General features: G+C 41.9%; 1 protein-coding gene across 1 annotated transcript in view; it reads left to right on the plus strand.

Moving 5' to 3' along the window:
- Positions 1–2,995: 2,995 nt before the first annotated feature.
- The window catches only part of eno4 (enolase 4), a 40,768-nt gene continuing 20,462 nt past the window's right edge, over positions 2,996–23,301 (plus strand). Inside the window, exons 1-3 of the mRNA XM_029698280.1 lie at positions 2,996–3,298; positions 3,829–3,957; positions 14,004–14,203. Of these exons, the coding sequence (XP_029554140.1) occupies positions 3,122–3,298; positions 3,829–3,957; positions 14,004–14,203 (506 nt within the window). The 5' untranslated portion in view covers positions 2,996–3,121. The remainder of the gene's footprint in view (positions 3,299–3,828; positions 3,958–14,003; positions 14,204–23,301) is intronic.

The following is a 23,301-nucleotide window of genomic DNA, read 5'->3' on the forward strand; positions in this document are numbered from 1 at the left end:
TCATTCAGGCGAGAACAAACATCACCCAGATAGGCCAGTCGTGTGAAACTCGTCATCATGCAAGTGGTCAGAGAAGTGAAAATGATGGTCAGTAAAGAGAACTTTAAACTTGTCTCTCAATTCAAAAAAATGTGTCAATACTTTGCCCCTTGATAACCAGCACACTTCTGTATGTTGTAAAAGCGTTACATGGTCGCTGCCCATATCATTGCATAATGCAGAAAATACACAAGAGGTCAGGGGCCTTATTTTTCAAATTGTCATGTTTCGTTTCTAAATGTCTGCGCAAGAGTGAAGGTTTCCCGCGAGAGAGTAACGGTTAATATGATTGGATGTTAATTATTTGACTAGGCTACCTGTATTTGACATTGTGTTGTTATTTCGCTGAACGCTAGACGGTAAAATTGTATTTCTGGCAGTGAAACGAGGCTACTCAGGTGAGGAAAAAAAACTCACCCAAATGTATAGTCCGGTTGGAAAATATAAATGCACTGTTTGAAAATGTGAAAAAATATTTAATCAATATGAATCACATTTTTATTTGGCGTACGTACCCCAGTTTGGGAATACCTGCTCTAAAACAACAATTAACATTCAATTATCTGGCAACAGCTCTGGTGGACATTCCTGCAGTCAGCATGCCAATTGCACTCTCCCTCAAAACTTGAGACATCTGTGGCATTGTGTTGTGTGACAAAACTGCACATTTCAGAGTGGCCTGTTATTGTCCCCAGCACAAGGCGCAACTGTGTAATGATCATGCTGTTTAATCAGCTTCATGATATGCCACACCTGTCAGGTGGATGGATTATCTTGGCAAAGGAGAAATGCTCACTAACAGGGATGTAAACAAATTTGTGCAAACAATGTATGATATGTTACGAATTCTAGCTAGGTGGCTAACGTTAGCTAGCTGGCTAACATTAGCTACGCTAGGAGTTAGGGTTAAGTTTAGGAGTTAAGTAAAAGGGTTAGGGTTACACCTCAATCACAACGACAGTGTCAACTGGATATGTGTGCAACAAAAGTTCAACATTCACCTTCTGCTACCATTTTATTAACCCCCTTTTCTCCCCAATTGGTAGTTACAGTCTTGTCCCATCGCTGCCACTCCCGTATGGACTTGGGAAAGGCGAAGGTGGAGAGCTATGCATCCTCCGAAACACGACCCTGCCAAGCCGAACTGCTTGTTGATACACTGCTTGCTTAACCCGGAAGCCAGCCGCACCAATGTGTCGGCTGAAACACCGTACAACTGGCGACCGTGTCAGTGTGCATGCGTCTCTAGAGCGCGATGGGACAAGGACATCCCGGCCGGACAAACCCTCCCCTAATGGTAGCAGGCCAATTGTATGTTGCCTCATGGGTTCTCCCGGTCGCAGCCGGCTGCGACACAGCTCGGGATCCAGCCCGGATCTGTAGTGATGCCTCAAGCACTGCAGTCCCTTAGATCGCTGCGCCACTCAGGAGGCCTGCTACCATTTCTGTCAAGCCGTCTACGCATAGTTTTGATGCATACGTTCGTTAAATCCAATATATTATCACACAGAATGCACTGCAACTTCCTCTGCAACGCAATGCTGCAAGGCAAAAGCATCGTTCCATTGGAAATGAATGTACTTCTGGTGTACCAAAACGCAATGAAGCTGTCGGTGTGATCGAGGCGTTAGGGTTAGTGAAAAGTTTTAAGGTTAGGATTAGCTAGCATGCTACGTAGTTCAAAGTAGATAAAAAGTAGTAAGTAGTTAAAAAGTTGCTAATTATCTAAAATGCTGACGTTGTCCGTGATGAGACTTGAACTTACAACCTTTGAACTTACAACCTTTGGGTTGCTAGATGTTCGTGTTATACCCATCCACCCTGACCAACCACCTTACTTAAATGTTTGTCCTAAGTAACCATCTGTCTTATGTAACCATACGAAATGTAACATATCATACTACATGGAGTGTCACTGATTTACGTACAGAATAATACAAAATGCTCTGAGACCAGGTTGAGAGACCTGGCTAGTCTGGAGTGGCACAGGGAGCTGGCAGAGAGGACGGAAGGGGTTAACTGAGTCAACAAGGGGCATTAATGGCAGCATCCTGACTTATGAGCCTCTGAGGCTGTTATTAAATCTGATTATCCTGGCAGGAATAGAGCTCACCCACTGGATCATATGCATTAGCCTATAAGGCACTTTGACTGCTTATATGCCAGCAAGGAGCTTTGCTCATGAAACGGCCTACAATCTGATCAAGCTCTGAGGCTAAAAGCTAATCTGATCAACCTGTCAGGAATGGAACGCTGTATATGTAAATATTAACCACAAAACATGAAGTGTCTGTTATAATTACACACAGATCAGTTATGCAAGCTAACAACCAGCATAGATAACTAGGCAGCTAACTAGCTAACAAGACTACCTAGATAGCTCACAAGACTACCTAGCTAGTTCCATGAACTGGGTCCTAGGGCCCCCGTGTGTGCACATTTTGTTATTTTCCCTAGCACTACACAGGTGATTCAAATAACCAACTCATCAAGCTTTGGTTATTTGAATCAACTGTGTAGTGCTAAGGCAAAAACCAGAGGGGGCAGGTCCGATTTTGGGAAACCCTGGCTTACAAGACTAGCTAGCCAACTGAGCTTGCTATGCAGGCCTGCGAGCAAGCAAGCAAGCTACCAAAAAACACACAAATATGGTTCATCTACAACAAATCAGTCTGATATAATATCTGGGACATATCAGTATAAACTTGCCTCAAATATTTTTTTTCCTCTAGCCTTCAGATTTCTGGCTGTTTGAATGTGGCTTGATAGCGCATTGTTCCTTGGCTCGTTATTCCTCTTGGGGCGGCACGCAGCCTGGGAGACAAGGCTACCTGTCAGGCTCTGTTCCGGGCTTAAATGCCCACCAGCGAGTTCTGGTGGGCATTTGGTCACTGGTCACATTTAAGTTGCTAAGCAACCTGTTTTGTACTCAAAGACAAGGCTCTGTTGACAGTTTGCTTGGTGTAGTAGCCATGTAAGTGAACAGTCGCAGTAGTTACAGTACAGTCGGTAGCTCGTTTCTCTGGATGTGGCGAATACAAACCTTATTTTCTCTACAACACTCCGACAGAACGTTATAGCTATGTCTTATAAAGGATTTATAAATTGTAACAGTCGTGTCTCCAAAGAAGAGCAGGAGTTTTATGATTTAAAAATGAAAGCTGCTGAATATTATAGGGCGAACGGCGTCCCACAGAAGATGGAGGGTGTCCTGAACGACATGTTCTTTGATAAGCCCGATGATATTTATGGTTACCTGGTATGATTGACAATGATGTATTGATTCCTGAACTGCTGACCATCATATTATCATGCTTTCTATCTAGCTAGTTTGCTAAGTCAATCAGCTAACTTACTAGAGCCAGAAGTCATGTGTAATTGCGGGCAAGTGTTTGGGTGCTGAAATTAGTAGTTTAAAAAAAAAAAAACTAAATTGTATGTGATGTCTGAGCTCCAGTCCTCCCTAGTTGCACAACTCCATCGTAAATCGTGGAGTTGAGTTTAGTCGGCTAGCTAAGTTAGCATCTGTAGCTGACTCAAGGGTAACGTTATTTAGTCTTAGCTTACCATGTAAACAAAAAACAGCTATCTAACGTTAGCTAGTTTTGGCTCTAGTCGAGCACTAGTGTTACTGAGCACTGATGACCAAATCATGCCCTTGTTTAGGCCTAATTGAATCAGTAATCCTGCTGGGCTGTGGCACTGCAGTGCACCGGCTGGTGTGGTCCCAATATTCAGGTTGTTGTTTCTTTCAGCTGTTATTATTACACGTTTTATGAAATGTTCTAGGCAAATTACTTCTCAAAATTATCATCGCCACCTGTGATAAGCAGACTATTGGGGAAAGAAATTTATGATGGAAAGGGTCAACTATCCCTCCAGGCACAGGTCCTCTGCATCATCAAAAACGAAGAAAAGGTAAGTTCATGAACTAGCTAGCGAGTTCCTTTTTCCTTGTACTAGGTTCTTTTCAGTTTTGTGCATCTTCTCCTTGTTGGAAATTGAAGTATCCCACTCACTTCCCAAATGTTCAATTCATATAGCCAAATCTGTGATACATTTCTGTAGAAGTTGCAATAGGCAGTGGTGGAAAAAGTACCCAATCGTCATACATGAGTAAAAGTAAAGATACCTTAATAGAAAATGACTCAGGTAAAAGTGAAAGTCACCCAGTAAAATCCAAATTGAGTAAAAGTCTAAAGGTATTTGGTTTTACATATACTTAAGTATCAAAAGTAAATGGAATTTCTAAAATATACTTAAGTAAAAGTATAAATCATTTCAAATTCCTTATATTAAGCAAACCAGATGGCACCATTTTCTAGTTTTTAGTTTTTAGGCACGCTCCAACACTCAGACATAATTTACAAATTAAGCATGTGTTGAGTCAGTCAGCCAGATAATTTTCTGACCTGCTAAGCATTCAAAATGTAAGGAGTACTTTTGGGTGTCAGGGAAAATGTATGGAGTAAAAATGACATCATTGGCATTAGGAATGTAGTGAAGTAAAAGTTGTCAAAAGTATAAATAGTAAAGTGCAGATACCCTCCCAAAACTCTTTGTAGTAGTTCCAAGTATTTTTACTTAAGTACTTTACACCACTGGCAGTAGGTGTGTAATGTAACCTAATTTCTAGCACAATTACAGGAAAAGTTTGTTCATCTGTCATATTATTCAAATGTATTTGTTGCTATCAAATGGGGCATTGTTGACAATTGGAATTACCAATATGGTAATGTTTGACATGACAGTATCTGGGCTCTTCAGCCATTCAGGGAGCTCTAATGTGAAGATGCAACTGGGGAAACAAGCAGGCTAGGAGGGTAGTCATCAGAGGACAACCACTGACCCCTGCCCCTTGCCATTTCAGTTTTTCAGTATTTTAGTCTGGGCAAAGAAACATAATCATGAACTATCCGTTTTTACTAAACAGTCGCCTCTACAACGCCTGGGCGTTCATTTCCACCAGACTGTGCTGAGGCCAGCCGTTTTTCACTAAACAAAAATATAAACGCAACATGCAACAATTTCAAAGATTTTACTGTACAGTTCATAGAAGGAAATCAGCCAAATTAAATAAATAAGGCCCTAATCTATGGATTTCACATGACTGGGCAGGGGCGCAGCCATGGGTGTGCCTGGGAGGGCATAGGCCCACCCACTTGGGAGCCAGCCTCAACCATTCAGAAGTAGTTTTTCTCCACAAAAGGGCTTTATTACAGACAGAAATACTCCTTAGCACCCCCTTCCCCCTCCTCAGACGATCCCGCAGGTCCTGGGCTTGTAACGCGGGTCGTATAAAGGGGACCGAGGCGCAGCGTGTATAGTGCTCATATTTACTTTTAATGAATATACTTTAACAAAACAACAAAACGACCGACAACAGTTCCGTCAGGTGACATACACTAAACAGAAAACAACTACCCACCAAAACCCAGGAAGAAAAAACCCTACTTAAATATGATCTCTAATCAGAGGCAACGAGAATCAGCTGCCTCCAATTAGAGATCAACCCAAACAATCCCAACATAGAAATAGAAAAGCTAGAACTTAAACATAGAAATAGAAAACATAGAACAACCCAAAACACCCCTGTCACGCCCTGACCTACTCTACTATAGAAAATTACATCTTACTAGGATCAGGACGTGACGGGGCTGGCGTGGTTACACGGGGTCTGTGATTGTGAGGCCGGTTTGATGTACTGACAAATTCTCTAAAACAACATTCAATTATCTGGAAACAGCTCTGTTGGACATTCCTGCAGTCAGCATGCCAATTGCACACTTTACATTTTTATTTTTTTATTTCACCTTTATGTAACCAGGTAGGCTAGTTGAGAACAAGTTCTCATTTACAACTGCGACCTGGCCAAGATAAAGCAAAGCAGTGCGACACAAACAACAACACAGAGGTACACATGGAATGAACAAACATACAGTCAATAATACAGTAGAAAAAGTCTATATACAGTGTGTGCAAATGATGTAGGATAAGGGAGGTAAGGCAATAAATAGGCCATAGTGGCGAAATAATTACAATATAGCAATTAAACACTGTAGTGATAGATGTGTAGAAGATGAATGTGCAAGTAGAGATACTGGGGTGCAAAGGAGCAAAATAAATAAATAACAGAATGGGGAGGATGTAGTTGGATGGGCTATTTACAGATGGGCTATGTACAGGTGCAGTGATCTGTGAGCTGCTCTGATAGCTGGTGCTTAAAGTTAGTGAGGGAGATATGAGTCTCCAGCTTCAGTGATTTTTTTTTTTTTTTTTGCAGTTCGTTCCAGTCATTGGCAGCAGAGAACTGGAATGAAAGGCGGCCAAAGGAGGAATTGGCTTTGGGGGTGACCAGTGAAATATACCTGCTTGAGTGCGTGCTATGGGTGGGTGCTGCAATGGTGACCAGTGAGCTGAGATAAGGCGGGACTTTACCTAGCAAAGACTTATAGATGACCTGGAGCCAGTGGGTTTGGCGACGAATATGAAGCGAGGGCCAGCCAACGAGAGCATACAGGTCGCTGTGGTGGGTAGTATATGGGGCTTTGGTGACAAAACATATGGCACTGTGATAGACAACATCCAATTTGCTGAGTAGAGTGTTGGAGGCTATTTTGTAAATGACATCGCCGAAGTCAAGGATCTTTAGGATAGTCAGTTTTACGAGGGTATGTTTGGCACACTCCCTCAACTTGAGACATCTGTGGCATTGTGTTGTGTGACACAACTCCACATTTTAGAGTGGCCTTTTATTGTCCCAAGCACAGAATTTGTGCGCAAAATCTGATAGAAATAGGCTTTTTGTGTGTATGGAACATTTCTGATCTTTTATTTCAGCTCATGAGACATGGGACCAACACTTTACATGTTGCGTTTATATTTTTGTTCAGTATAGATTCGACACAGGAAACCTCTCTCACAGTCGACAGAGAAAAATTTGGGCCCTTTAGCAGCCTTTAGAGTGATGCTCTTGGATTATACAATGCCCACTTGGCAGATACAGTGAGATGGCTGATGGTAATCTGCCATAACAGGGAACAGCGAGGCTAGTGGCTGAACCTAAAGGGAGAGAGAGAAATAAGAGTGGATAATTAACTCAGATATTCCACCTTCTAACCACGCTGCTGGCTTCAGGTCAGTGGGAGGTGCCTGTGTCAGCGCTGCCTGCCTTAGTGCTCATCACAGTCTGGGACCACTCTAAGATGGCAGCCGAGGCAGAGGGAGGCACAAATCCAAACAAACCTTTATTTCACTGTCCTGCCACAGTGAAACATTTGGATTGTTTCACACCTTGAGCCATGTTAACTCAGTCAGAGTGCAATGCTTTTGACAGATGCTGTTTTTGTTTGACTTATTACACTGTAACACTGGTTAAATTTCAAAATATTTCCCCCCTAATCGAACCAAAACAAATCTCTATTGTTTGTTGACATTGGGCCCGATTCAGACTTAGGAAATGTATGCCTTTCATGTGCCTTTCCTTCATACTTCTTAGTTGGTATTCAGACTTACCTTGTGTAGGTAGGTAAAGGGCTTTGCAGGCGTGGTTCCCTTGCACATGCTGTATAAATGTAATCGAACTGCTGAAACCCTCCCGCTTACCGGACAACAGATGTTCTCATGGAGTTTTCATTCAATAGGGTTTTCAGTACATTTATCTAAAGCCATTCCTTTAAATTTGGTGTAGCTTTTAATTATAATTTTTTCGAAAGACTCACTAGAATATATGGAGAGAACAGTTCAGAATTTTAGGGATCATATTAGGAAAAGCCATGAATGCCTAAATACACTCATATTCGTCTCCTTTTCAGCACCAATTGGTAGATTTAAAAATACTCTGATCTATTTTATTTAGGGTTAGGAAAGTATTTATGAATAATAATAAAAAACAGGTTTGTACAGCCTTTATGCACAAAATATATTGGTGAATCAAAAAAACGGTGTTTCGATTCATCCAGAAAGTTGCCATATTAAATAGTTAAATCCATGAAATATTGGACGGTGATAAAAGTGGACAACGGGTTGAACAGTAGTCCTATCAATCTACCCTAATAATCCTCCCTAATCACGGAACTGTGATGACAGCGGTCCAGTCGTCGTGAACAGTGTACCCCAGGCTCCAGGTTTAAACTGCTATGTATGGTCTGCGTTATATAATAATTCAAATAGGCTACATGTCCCAAATTATTGCACAATTTGTAATACATTAGTCTAATAAGATCCACTGTTGCTAGCGATCCTCAGGAACTACCACACGAACGTGACAGAGGAAAGAAAGGTAAACAAACGATGTAATGGAAAGATGAAAAATGTTAGGAAACTAACACTAAAGTGACAGTTATAAATGTATGTGGGTAGAACTGACGGTGGCTACCGATAGTGGTAATATTTAACACGATAGAAATTGTAAAGCATACAGTAAAAAGTCTGGGTATATCATTTAAACATTCTAGAAATCATAAATAAACTCGGTATGTTTGGCGCTATACGGTCATATGCGCATGGCTACAGAAGCCTATAGCTTGTGTCTCCAAGTTTCATCTTTGCAAGTTATAAGGCCAGCATTTCATATAATTCACTGTGGAAAAGTTAATATGTTGATATGCTTCAGTTTGCTGCTATATGACTGGTTTCACATTTGTTTCCAGCTATCATAAGATAGGCCTAAAATAGATCTAAAACAATTGTCATTTATATTTACAATCCCATTATCCAAACGGCTTATTTATTTAGCTCTTATCAAGAGATGTTATCAATTTGTAAATTACAGTTCATGGAGAATGGTGTTCTTTCTAAATGAAAAAATAAAGTAGATGTTGTTCCACTTGGAACTGACAGGTTGCTCGACCTTATTCATTGTGTAAAGGTGGAGGTATTATGAGGGATTTAATTCAAGGTCAGATTATGGCGTATCTGTAGACACACCTCCGCCACACCTTAATTTCTTTGATCTCCATCCTAAGTGAATGATATATGATGGTGATAGCATGCTATTCTCATCCTTAAACTCAAGGTCAGAATATGCGTAGAGATAAAAGTGCATAAAAAGTGAATTATGTTCCATTTATGCGCACTTAACTCGGGTCGGAATTCCCCCGATATAAATAGACGTATGATATAATTTTTTGATATTGGTGTGACCATAGTGCAATTTATGGGGCATATCTCTATGGAAGTGACATTCAGAACTTTATGGTTTCCATTTGATGTTCGCACAAGGAGTAAAGTCTCTGTTTATTATGGTACAACTTGTAACAGACCGTTACTGTATACAGGAGTATTCACCCTTGGCATTTTTCCTATTTTGTTGCCTTACAACCTGGAATTAAAATATATTTTTGGGGGGCTGGTATCATTTGATTTACACAACATGCCTACCACTTTGAAGATGCAAAATATGTTTTATTGTGAAATAAACAAGAAATAAGACAAAAAAACTAAGAACTTGAGCGTGCATAACAATTCATCCCCCAAAGTCAATACTTTGTAGAGCCACCTTTTTCAGCAATTACAGCTGCAAGTCTCTTGGGGTATGTCTTGTCCCGTCCCTTGTATATATTGTTTCTTTCTTTGTATATATTTCGTATATATTTTTAATCTCATTTTTCCATCAACGGATTGAACATACTCTTCTGCATCCCGCCTCACCCAATGCGTTATGGATCTGCTTTTTTTATACTTTAGAACTGTAACCCCCTTCAGAAGCTAGCCAGCTAACTAACTACTAGCTAGTAGTCAGTTAGCCACTGCTAGTTAGCATCACCATTAACTGGGACATCTGCCAGCTTCAGCCCGGTCAACTGCTGCCAGCCTGCACAGCGTGATATCAACCCAGAGCATATCGGACTGCTTTTCTCCACCATATCTCCGGATTCCTACCGCAAGCTCTGAACCTTTACTCCAAATCATCACAGTTAGCTAGCTGCTATCCGAGTGGCTACTCCTGGCTAACGTCTCTGTCCCGAAGCAAGCACCAGTTAGCCTGGAGCTAGCCTCGAATCTAGGCCCAACTCCCGGCTAGCCGAAGAGATCTATCAAGCTATTCCTGGGCTTCAATTACCTCTTTTGCCAATTGGCCAGGGCCCTTTGCTGCCGACACGGAGCCCCGCCGATCCATCACGACTGGTCTACCGACATAACCGTCCGAGTGTTGTTTTTTTTTTTTTTTTGTCCCGAAGCTTGCACCAGTTAGCCTCGAGCTAGGCCCATCTCCTGGCTAGCTGAAGAAATCCATCAGAAAATCCCTGGGCTTCAATACCTCTTTTGCCAATAGGCCTGGACCCTTTGCTGCCGACACGGAGCCCCGCCGATCCATCACGAGTGGTCTGCCGACGTAACCGTCCGAGGGGGTTTCAAGAGGCTTCCCCGTTGCGATGTCCCCCTGAGGCCCATCTGCTAGCCTGCTGCTAGCTGTCTGAATCTCCGTGCCTCCAGCTCGCCTAGCTACTCACTGGACTATGCCTTGTCTATTGCTGTTTTGGTTAGTAATTTTTGTCTTATTTCACTGTAGAGCCTCCAGCCCTGCTCAATATGCCTTAGCTAGTCCTGTTGTTTCACCCCCCACACATACGGTGACCGCACCTGGCTTAAATGGTGCTTCTAGAGACAAAACCTCTCACATCATCACTCTGCCTAGGCTTACCTCCACTGTACTCACATCCTACCATACCATTGTCTGTACATTATGCCTTGAATATATCCTTATGTGCCCAGAAACCTGCCCCCTTTACTCTCTGTTCCGAACGCACTAGACGACCAGTTCTTTTAGCCTTTAGCCGTACTCTTATCCTACTCCTCCTCTGTTCTTCTGGTGATGTAGAGGTTAAACCAGGCCCTGCAGCCCCCAGCAACACTCCCATTCCCCAGGCACTCTCATTTGTTGACTTCTGTAACCGTAAAAGCATTGGTTTCATGCATGTTAACATTAGAAGCCTCATCCCTAAGTTTGTTTTATTCACTGCTTTAGCACACTCCGCCAACCCGGATGTCTTAGCTGTGTCTGAATCCTGGCTTAGGAAGGCCACCAAAAATCCTGACATTTCCATCCCTAACTATAACATTTTCCGACAAGATAGAACTGCCAAAGGGGGCGGAGTTGCAATCTACTGCAGAGAGAGCCTGCATAGTTCTGTCATACCATCCAGGTCTGTGCCCAAACAATTTGAGCTTCTTCTTTTAAAAATCCACCTTTCCAGAAGCAAGTCTCTCACCGTTGCCACTTGTTAAAGACCCCCCAGCTGTTCCCTGGACACCATATGTGAATTGATCGCCCCCCCATCTATCTTCAGAGTTCGTACTGTTAGGTGACCTAAACTGGGACTTGCTTAACGCCCCGTCCGTCCTACAATCTAAGCTAGATGCCCTCAATCTCACACAAATGATCAAGGAACCTACCAGGTACAACCCAAAATCCGTAACCATGGGCACCCTCTTAGATATCCTGACCAACTTGCCCTCTAAATACTCTGCTGTCTTCAACCAGGATCTCAGCGATCACTGCCTCATTGCCTGCATGCGTAATGGGTCCGTGGTCAAACGACCACCCCTCATCACTGTCAAACGCTCCCTAAAACACTTCAGCGAGCAGGCCTTTCTAACTTACCTGGCCATCCTGGAAGGATATTGACCTCATCCCGTCAGAAGAGGATCCCTGGTTGCTCTTCAAAAGTGCGTTCCTCTCCATCTTAAATAAGCATTCCCCATTCAATAAATGTAGAAATAAGAACAGATAAAGTCCTTGGTTCACCCCAGAGTTGACTGCCCTTGACCAGCACAAATACATCCTGTGGCGTTTTGCATTAGCATCGAATAGCCCCCGCGATATGCAACTCTTCAGGGAAGTCAGGAACAAATATACTCAGTCAGTTAGGAAAGCTAAGGCTAACTTTTTCAAGCAGAAATTAATTTTAACTAATTCCAAAAGGTTTTGGGACACTGTAAAGCCCATGGAGAATAAGTGTACCTACTCCCAGCTGCCCACTGCCCTGAGAATAGGAAACAATGTCACCACCGATAAATCTACGATAATCGATAATTTCAATAAGCATTTCTCCACGGCTGGCCATGCTTTCCACCTGGCCACCCCTACCCCAGCCAACACCTCAGCACCCCCTGCAGCAACTTGCCCAACCCCCCGCTTCTCCTTCCTCCTTTCAACTCTGTCAATCACTGCATTCCTATCGGCAGACTCAATAACCTTGGCTACTCAAATTACTGCCTCGCCTGGTTCACCAACTACTTCTCAGAGTTCAGTGTGTCAAATCGAAAGGGCCTGTTGTCCGGACCTCTGGCAGTCTCTATGGCTCTATGGGGTTGCCACAGGGCTAAATTCTCGGGCCGACTCTTTTCTCGGTATATATCAATGATGTCGCTCTTGCTGCGGGTGATTCTCTGATCCACCTCTACGCAGATGACACCATTCTGTATACATCTGGCCCTTTTGGACCACTGCTAACAAACCTCCAAACGAGCTTCAACGCCATACAACACTCCTGCGGTGGCTTCCAACTGCTTTTAAATGCTAGTAAAACTAAGTGCATGCTCTTCAACCGATTGCTGCCCACATCCTCCCACCCGACTAGCATCACACTCTGGACGGTTCTGACCTAGAATATGTGGACAACTACAAATACCAAAGGTGTCTGGTTAGACTGTAAAGTCTTCTTCCAGACTCACATTAAGCATCTCCAATCCCAAATTAAATCTAGAATCGGCTTCCTATTTCGCAACAAAGCCTCCTTCACTCATGCCGCCAAACATACCCTCGTAAAACTGACTATCCTACTGATCCTTGAGTTCGGCGATGTCATTTACAAAATATCTCCCAACACCCTACTCAGCAAACTGGATGTAGTCTATCACAGTGCCATCCGTTTTATCACCAAAGCCCAATATACTACCCACCACTGCTCTCGTTGGCTGGCCCTCACTACATAGAGTTGACCTTGATGGCCAAAAAGCTCAATTTTAGTCTCATCTGACCAGAGTACCTTCTTCCATATGTTTGAGGAGTCTCCCACATGCTTATTTTTTCTTTAAGCAATGGCTTTTTTTCTGGCCATTCTTCCCTAAAGCCCAGCTCTGTGGAGTGTCCGGCTTAAATTGGTCCTATGGACAGATACTCCAATCTCTGCTGTGGAGCTTTGCAGCTCCTTCAGGGTTTTCTTTGGTCTCTTTGTTGCCTCTCTGATTAATGCCCTCCTTGCCTGGTCCATGAGTTTTGGTGGGCGGCCCTCTCTGTTGGCAGGTTTGTTGTGATGCCATATTCTTTCCATTTTTTAATAATGGATTTAATGGTGCTCTGTGGGATGTTCAAAGTTTTGGATATTTTTTTATAACCCAACCCTGATCTGTACTTCTCCACAATTTTGTCCCTGACCTGTTTGGAGAGCTCCTTGGTCTTCATGGTGCCGCTTGCTTGGTGGTGCACCTTGCTTAGTGGTGTTGCAAACTCTGGGGCCTTTCAGAACAGGTGTGTGTATATATACTGAGATTATTTGACAGATCATGTGACACTTGGATTGCACACAGGTGGACTTAATTTAACTAATTATGTGTCTTCTGAAGGTAATTGGTTGCACCAGATCTTATTTAGGGGCTTCATAGCAAAAGGGGTGAATACATATGCACGCACAACATTTACGTTTTTATTTTTTAGAATTTTTTTAAACAAGTCGTTTTTTTTTCATTTCACTTTTGAATATTTTGTGTATGTCCATTACATGAAATCCAAATTAAAATCAGTTTTAATTACAGGTTGTAATGCAACAAATAGGAAAAATGCCAAGGGGGATGAGTACTTTTGCAATGCACTGTATCATGGTATTCCTAGGACTATAGTAGATTATGTAGTAGACAGCATCATCATTCTTCTAAAAGGCATCATAGTAGGTTTTGCCTCACATTGTCCACCCACTGCTTTTTCTTGCTAACCCCCCCCCCCCCGTTGTCTTTGTGTTTAGACGACATGTTCTGCGGTGATATCAAGCCACAGTGAGGTCCTGGACAACAGTTTCCAGGACCCAAGTGGTGTGACCAATATCAACAATGATAAGAGGAGGGATTCTGTGATGGCCGCTCTCCACTGGATCCATGAATCACTGAACACAATCCTAAAGGGCTCTGATCCCTGCGACCAGACAGGAGTGGATAAAATACTTAGGTACGCATCCTCTCTAAAGTTCTGTGCACAGATATGTTTGCGAAACCAGTAGTTGTCAATACTGAAAGTCAAGATATTGGTGATGAATGATTATCAGATATTATTAGCAGAGTGTAGAAATAGTACTTTTTTTTTACAGGTATTGTTGGATATGTAACTAATAACTATAAAAACAACCTTGCCGAAATACCCCCAGGTCTAATAATAACCCTCCTGCTCTGTTCCTGTAGATTTGGACCGATTTACAAGTTTTGAAAAATGTTGATCATTTGATCTGATTGTCATAAGGTTCCATGACTTTGTCCACTCAGGGCATCTGAACACACAAAATACTTTTAGATGATTTTCATAAGATTTGGGGTGTTTTAATTAACTTTTGTACACCTGTGGTGTTCCCAGACCGGTCATTAGAAATGAGACTACAATTAGTGTATAACATTTATTTCAGTCACATGCCCATTCAGCAGATGGACACACTTCCTATCCCAGAAGACCCCCACATGCATGTGTGTTTGAGCACACACACACCTCACTCCCCTTCTTGGCTTCCATGGCAACCCCCACGGGAACCTTTCCCAATAGAATCTTTCCCCCATGGGAACCACACCTGTTGGCATTCTCACAAACAATCGCAACATTGTTTCAATAACATATACAACTTTTCTTGCAGCTCTGGTATATAAAGATTTTTTGAGGCCTTGCTCACAATTCATTCTGTGGCAGCACAATGACTGAACGATATACTGTATGTGAGGCTCTTGATCATATCTTTGATGACACTGGTGAGGAGAGAGTCCTTGTTAAACTTTGACACAAAGTAGTCTGTGATAAATAGCACTATGTTTCATCTGAGTATTTGTTATAGTCAAAATAATCCATACATTATGCTTTTTTTTTACTCAAAAACAAGTTGTATGAGCTCAGGTCAATGAGGCCTATAGGCCATAAATGGCAAATAGAAGTTCAAAGCTTGTAATGTTCACAAGAACTTAAGTTGATAAAAAGATCTAACACGACATTAGGTGATAATATATGTATTATTATGGATTTATAATCAGCTATAATGGGGCGATCATTTTGGACCGGGAACACATAATTAATTAACAAGAAACGAACACAACAGGAGGGTTAAATTAAGTCAAGGTCAGTGTTGAATGAATGAATCATAGCAATCATAGGTTGAATGCAGCATTGCTGTATGGTGTGCTCAATATGACTTGTAGTTGAGTAGCCAGCCTTGGCTACTGCTCAAATGTTGCTGTAATAGGCCTGGGTTGGTTATTCGTTGTCAAGCTTTAAAAAAAAATGAAGCCAGACTGCAACATTTTAGTAGCCTAGCTAGGTTTTTGGCATCTGTCTGTACACTTTCCCTCCACTGCGCGCTGTAAACCGGACACACGAAAGCAGCGCAATTGACATTGCATTCACCCAATGCAAGTGCATCAGGCTGTAATTCCATAAAGTAGATGACTCAGCTGTTTACTTATTTATACTCGCTGTGTGTCCTATGTTCCCCGTGCGAATCCTTTATTTATAATTTTTTGACAACCAAGATTACATTTTCAGCAATGACCTGTTGGAACAGAAACTTGGCATGAACATTTAGCTTACAACATGTTTAAAGTTTCGGTCCGGTAGAAGATTAGATTGTGTAGGTCTGGGAGGAGTGGGGTGTGTTTGTGGCAATGCACTGCCTTTTGGCATGCAGCACTTTGGCAGTACTTGTTGTGACTTGTAGTGTAGAGCATCAGGGGCGATATGGAAGCGGGCCAAAATTATTTGACAACACAAATCATTGCGTGTGTCACTAGAAAGATGTGTCGGGCTGGATTCGGCCTGCGGCCTCGTGTTTGACATGTGGTCTAGACTTAAGGAAATGCATTGATTCAATGGAGCCTAAACTATTTTAGTGTCCACAAAGTATCTAATGTAATTAAATAGTATATCACAGCTGCAACGTTTTAAGAGTATCTTCTAGTTAATTAACAATATCATTCTAGTTATTTTATAGAATGCCCCAAAAGACAAAACTAGATCAATAACAATCAAAATTAAATAAATTAAACCGGGACTGCAGATAAGAAGTAGCTTGTGTTAAATCCTAGTGAAATATATCAAATGTCTGATTAATGTTCCCAGACAAATGTATTAATTAATAAAGAACTTGAATCTCCATCCAGCAAATCCTTATGCCTCCCATGTGGCGCAGCGGTCTAAATCACTGCATCTCAGTGCTAGAGGCGTCACTACAGACACCCTGGTTCCATTCCAGGCTGTATCACAACCGGCTGTGATTAGGAGTCCCATAGGGTGGCGCACAATTGGCCCAGTGTCGTCTGGGTTTGGCCGGTGTAAGCTGTCATTATAAATAAGAATTTGTTCTTAACTGGAAAAAAAGGCAAATTCCAGTTGTCTTAGGAGTATTTTTCTCCTCAAGTTGGATGGCATAGCTTGTAATGCCAAAACTTCTATAACAGTGCATGCATATTAGATTATTTGAAAGGCATGGCACTTCTCCAAGTGTCAGCATTAGCTGTAATGATCACATAATATGATCTCACCGAGATTGGCATCCCTGCGGAGTCACGAGGGCACTAGGTTAGAGGGAGGAGGGGTCACTGCTTAGCTTTACCCCTGCCCCCAGCGCAGACTGTGCCAAGATGCCAAAGCCTAGCATGGTATTGTCCTCTGCTGAACTGCTGTCGTTCTCTCCTCTTGGCAGAGCTGCAATATCGAATTAGATACCCTTGTCTAAAGGGTATTGCGTCAGTGACACAAACATGAAATCATACAGTGGGGGAAAAAAGTATTTGATCCCCTGCTGATTTTGTACGTTTGCCCACTGACAAAGAAAGGACCCGTCTAATTTTAATGGTAGGTTTATTTGAACAGTGTGACAGAATAACAACAAAAATATCCAGAAAAACGCATGTCAAAAATGTTGTAAATTGATTTGCATTTTAATGAGGGAAATATGTATTTGACGCCCTCTCAATCAGAAAGATTTCTGGCTCCCAGGTGTCTTTTATACAGGTAACGAGCTGAGATTAGGAGCACACTCTTAAAGGGAGTGCTCCTAACCGCAGCTTGTTACCTGTAAAAAAGACACCTGTCCACAGAAGCAATCAATCAATCAAATTCCAAACTCTCCACCATGGCCAAGACCAAAGAGCTCTCCAAGGATGTCAGGGACAAGATTGTAGACCTACACAAGGCTGGAATGGGCTACAAGACCATCGCCAAGCAGCTTGGTGAGAAGGTGACAACATTTGGTGCAATTATTCGCAAATAGAAGAAACACAAAAGAACTGTCAATATCCCTTGGCCTGGGGCTCCATGCAAGATCTCACCTCGTGGAGTTGCAATGATCATGAGAACGGTGAGGAATCAGCCCAGAACTACACGGGAGGATCTTGTCAATGATCTCAAGGCAGCTGGGACCATAGTCACCAAGAAAACAATTGGTAACACAGGACTGAAATCCTGCAGCGCCCGCAAGGTCCCTCTGCTCAAGAATACATATACATGCCCGTCTGAAGTTTGCCAAAGAACATCTGAATGACTCAGAGGACAACTGGGGGAAAGTGTTGTGGTCAGATGAGACCAAAATTGAGCTCTTTGGCATCAACTCAACTCGCCGTGTTTGGAGGAGGAGGAATGCTGCCTATGACCCCCAAGAACACCATCTCCACCGTCAAACATGGAGGTGGAAACATTATGCTTTGGGGGTGTTTTTCTGCTAAGGGGACAGGACAACTTCACCACATCAAAGGGACGATGTACCGTCAAATCTTGGGTGAGAACCTCTTTCCCTCAACCAGGGCATTTAAAATGGGTCGTGGATGGGTATTCCAGCATAACAATGACCCAAAACACACGGCCAAGGCAACAAAGGAGTGGCTCAAGAAGAAGCACATTAAGGTCCTGGAGTGGCCTAGCCAGTCTCCAGACCTTAATCCCATAGAAAATCTGTGGAGGGAGCTGAAGGTTCGAGTTGCCAAACGTCAGCCTCGAAACCTTAATGACTTGGAGAAGATCTGCAAAGAGGAGTGGGACAAAATCCCTCCTTGAGATGTGTGCAAACCTGGTGGCCAACTACAAGAAAAGTCTGACCTCTGTGATTGCCAACAAGGGTTTTGCCACCAAGTACTAAGTCATGTTTTGCAGAGGGGTCAAATACATATTTCCCTCATTAAAATGCGAATCATTTTATAACATTTTTGACATGCGTTTTCCTGGATTTTTGTTGTTGTTATTCTGTCTCTCACTGTTCAAATAAACATACTATTTAAAATTATAGACTGATCATTTCTTTGTAAGTGGGCAAACATACAAAATCAGCAGGTGATCAAATACTTTCCCCCCCCACTGTACAATTTTCAGCTGGGTTGTTTCTGAAAAAGTCTTGATTTGGTATACACTGAGTGTACAAAACGTTAGAAACACCTTCCTAATATTGAGTTGCAACCCCTTTTGCCCTCAGAACAGCCTACATTTGTCGGGGTATGCTCTCCAAGTTGTCAAATGCATTCCACAGGGATGCTGGTTCATGTTGACTCCAAGGCTTCCCACAGTTGTCAAGTTGGCTGGATGTCCTTTGGGTGGTGGACCATTCTTGATACACACTGCAAAAAGTTGAGTGTGAAAAGCCCAGCAGCATTGCAGTTCTTGACACACTGAAACCGGTGCGCCTGCTACCTACTACCATACCCCCTTCAAAGGCACTTAAAAAAATGTTCTTCATTCACCCTCTGAATGGCACAAATAAACAACCCATATCTCAATTGTCTCAAGGCTTAAAAATCCTTCTTTAACCTGTCTCCTCCCCTTCATCTACACAGGTGACATCAATAAGGGATTCACCTGTTGAATCCAGGTTAAAACTATGTCATGGAAAGAGCAGGTGTCCCTAATGTTTTGTACACTCAGTGTATACAGTGCCTTGGAAAGTATTCAGAACCTTTTTCCACATTTTGTTACGTTACAGCCTTATTCTAAAATGGATTAAATAATTTTTTTACCCTCAACAATATATATATATATATATAAACTGATTTCACATTTACATAAGTATTCAGACCCTTTACTTAGTACTTTGTTGAAGCACCTTTGGCAGTGATTACAACCTCAAGTCTTCTTGGGTATGACGCTACAAGCTTGGCACACCTGATTTTGGGAGTTTCTCCCATTCTTCTCTGCAGATCCTCTCAAACTCTGTTAGTTTGGATGGGGAGTGTCGCTGCATAGCTATTTTTCAGGTCTCTCCAGAGATGTTAGATCGGGTTCAAGTCTAGGCTCTGGCTTTTCAGGTTTCCTCCAGACGTGACGCTTGGCATTCAGGCCAAAGATTTCAATCTTGGTTTCATCAAAGCAGAGAATCTTGTTTCTCTGGTCAATCTTGGCAAACTCCAAGCGGGCTGTCATGTGCCTTTTTACTGAGGAGTGGCTTCAGTTTGGACACTCTACCATAAAGGCCTGATTGGTGGAATTCTGCCGAGATGGTTGTCTTTCTGGAAGGTTCTCCCATCTCCACAGAGGAACTCTGGAGCTCTGTCAGAGTGACCATCGGGTTCTTGGTCACCTCCTTGACCAAGGCCCTTCTCCCCCGATTGCTCAGTTTGGCCGGGCGGCCAGCTCTAGGAAGAGTCTTGGTGGTTACAAACTTCTTCCATTTAAGAATGATGGAGACCACTGTGTTCCTGGTGACCTTCAATGCTGCAGAAATGTTTTGGTACCCTTCCCAAGATCTGTGCCTCGACACAATCCTGTCTTGGAGCTCTACAGACAATTCCTTCGACCTAATGGCTTAGTTTTTGCTCTGACATGCACTGTCAACTGTGGGACCTTACATAGACAGGTGTGTGCCTTTCCAAATCATGTCCAATCAATTGAATTTACCACAGGTGGACTTAAATCAAGTTGTAGAAACATCTCAAGGATGATGAATGGAAACAGCAAAATGTTGAGTCTCATAGCAAAGGGTCTGAATACTTGTGTAAATAAGGTATTTCTGTTTTTTGGAAAAAAAATCTAAACCTGTTTTCGCTTTGTCATTATGTATGTAGATTGATGAGGGAAAAAATTATTTAATCAATTTTAGAATTAGGCTGTAACGTATCAATGTGGAAAAAGTCAAGTTGTCTAAATACTTTCCGAATGCACTGCATATCAGGGTTCTCCAACTGGCAGCCCACGGGTGGTTTTATTTGACCCTCCCAAGTTTCTTTTTTTGTGTACATTTTGTGAATTTTGATTGTTAGACATAAAAGACTAAAAACACCAGGAAAGCAGCTCCAAGTGAATTTAATTTGGGAAATCTGTTTCAAAGTATTGCCACGCATAATAGAGAAATACTGCATACAAATGTTTTTTTTTATTAAACTAGGCAAGTCATTTAAGAACAAATTCTTATTTACAATAATGGCCAAAGAACAGTGGGTTAACTGCCTTGTTCAGGGGCAGAACGACAGATTTTTACCTTGTCAGCTCAGGTATTCGATCTAGCAACTTTTCGTCAGTTACTGGTCCAATGCTCTAACCACTAGGCTACCTGCCACCCCAAATATAAGCAAGGTTTGAAATTATATGATCTTAGCCAAAAATTGCCAATAGCCCCAGTAAGCAAAATTATGTTGAAAAGACATCTAAAATCCATATTTTTCCAGACGTTGAAGTTAGGTTAAATTTAGGTTCTGAATGAAAGGTGAAAATAAGTATTTTCCAGACGTTGAAAATATGTATTTTCCGGATGTTAAAAACAGGTTCATTTTTGGTTCTGAATGAATGTTGAAAAGACGTCATTTATAGACTCTATGTGTGTTCTAAATCAAGGCTACAAGTCTATGATTGATTCAGATTTGGTCTGGCCCGAACCAAAAACCAACGTCCGTGGACGTGGAAATCAAGGCCGGTATATCTTACACTGCAGTTGAGGAACAATGGGAAAGTAATTCTTCTTTTAAAGTTGATAAACTTGTAACCCCACTTTTGAGAAAATGGCCCTTGAACGTTTTGGTACACCTATTGGAGAGCCGGAGGGGATGGCTGACATTTTACGTGCTCCTAACAAACTGCTATTTCGTTCGTTTTTTTGCGTTGTTTGTAACTTTTTTTTTTTAGTTATTTTGTACATAATGTTGCTGCTACCGTCTCTTATGACCGAAAATAACTTCTGGACATCAGAACAGCGATTACTCACCTCAAACTGGAAGAAGATTTTTACTTTAATGAGTCCGACGTGAAGGAATTAATGTTTTCTCAGGAACGGCCCAAATCCCTGTCATTTGTGTGAAGAAAAGACTGAGAATGAGGGGGCGGAGGTCGGCCTGCCTTCTGAGAACCAAACAAGGTTGTCACTCCGGTCAACCGTGTGCAAAAATAACTTTTTCCCCACTGATTCCCACTTTGTCGGTAGCGCCTGCTAAATTCTGCAGTTCTCTATGGCTAACATTATATCTTTCAAAAAAGCCGCGGTAGCAAGGATTATCTACACATACTGAGCGGCTCATGTTATAGACGAAAGCATGCTACATGCAGACCAATCCAAACTCATCTTTCGGCATGTTCAGCCCAGCCATTATCTCAGACAATCATGGCTGGTGGGAAGGTTCCTGTCTTTTTTCTTGGCTAAACCAACTAGGCTCTTAATATAACCATTTTATTTGTATTTACAGATGGCATACAAGTTTGTTATTAAGGCACATGAAAGTTTAAATTTTCCAGAAGGCGTTTCTGCCAAAAAACACATTTAGATAAAAAAAAAAAATAAAAGGTTAAAATGCCTCTCCTGTGAAGTAGTGACGTGCGACGTATGCCTCGCTTCTTGAAATGGGTCACATTTGTAAAACACCCAAAAAAGACGTTGCTCGTGCTTTGGGGCGGCAGGTAGCCTAGTGGTTAGAGCGTTGGACTAGTAACCGAAAGGTTGCAAGATTGAATCCATGAGCTGTACAAGGTAAAAATCTGTCGCTCTGCTCCTGAACAAGGCAGTTAACCCACTGTTACTAGGCTGTTGTTGAAAATAAGAATTTGCTCTTAACTGACTTGCCTAGTTAAATTTTTTTTAAATGAATTACTGAGGTGTAGGCCACAATGGAATTGTATGAATGCCAATATATTGCATGGATGTGGTAGGCCCACTGTTTGTAAAATAGGCTTTTGCATTGGCTTTATTAATCCTGATTCCTGTGACTAATCAATTTGTCTATTTAAGCTCTTAATATCAGCTACCCAACTTTATCAGGAGGAGTTTTACTGAGCCTATTTGCAATGTGTTTACACAGCGGGAAATGCAGAAGTATTTTGTTTTTCGCTATGATCAGCTCGTAAAAAATTGACAGACAAACTTGACAGACAAACTTGAAACCACTGATCATGACAATTTAGCCCAAGGGATGACAGGACAGCAGTTGTGAGTAGCCTGATTGTCCATTCCATATTGTCCATTTTACTTTGACCTGTCCTGTTTTTAAGATATGTTGTTTGTCAACACGTCAGCTCATTTTTTATTTGATTGGGTGACATTTATATTGTTGAAGTCGGAAGTTTACATACACTTAGGTTGGAGTCATTAAAACTTGTTTTTCAACCACTCCACAAATTTGGTTGAACTATAGTTTTGGCAAGTCGGGTGGGACATCTACTTTGTGCATGGCACAAGTAATTTTTCCAACAATTGTTTACAGACAGATTATTTCACTTATAATTCACTGCAATTCCAGGGGGTCATAAATGTACAGTTGTGGCCAAATGTTTTGAGAATGACACAAATATTAATTTCCACAAAGTTTGCTGCTTCAGTGTCTTTAGATATTTTTGTCAGATGTTACTATGGAATACTGAAGTTCAATTACAAGTGTCAATGGCTTTTATTGACAATTACATGAAGTTGATGCAAAGAGTCAATATTTGCAGTGTTGACCCTTCTTTCTCAAGACCTCTGCAATCCACCCTGGCATGCTGTCAATTAACTTCTGGGCCACATCCTGACTAATGGCAGCCCATTCATGCATAATCAAATCAAAAATCAAATCAAATGTATTTATATAGCCCTTCTTACATCAGCTGATATCTCAAAGTGCTGTACAGAAACCCAGCCT

Source organism: Salmo trutta, chromosome 18 (assembly GCF_901001165.1).
Source record: "Salmo trutta chromosome 18, fSalTru1.1, whole genome shotgun sequence".
Taxonomy (NCBI): domain Eukaryota; kingdom Metazoa; phylum Chordata; class Actinopteri; order Salmoniformes; family Salmonidae; genus Salmo; species Salmo trutta.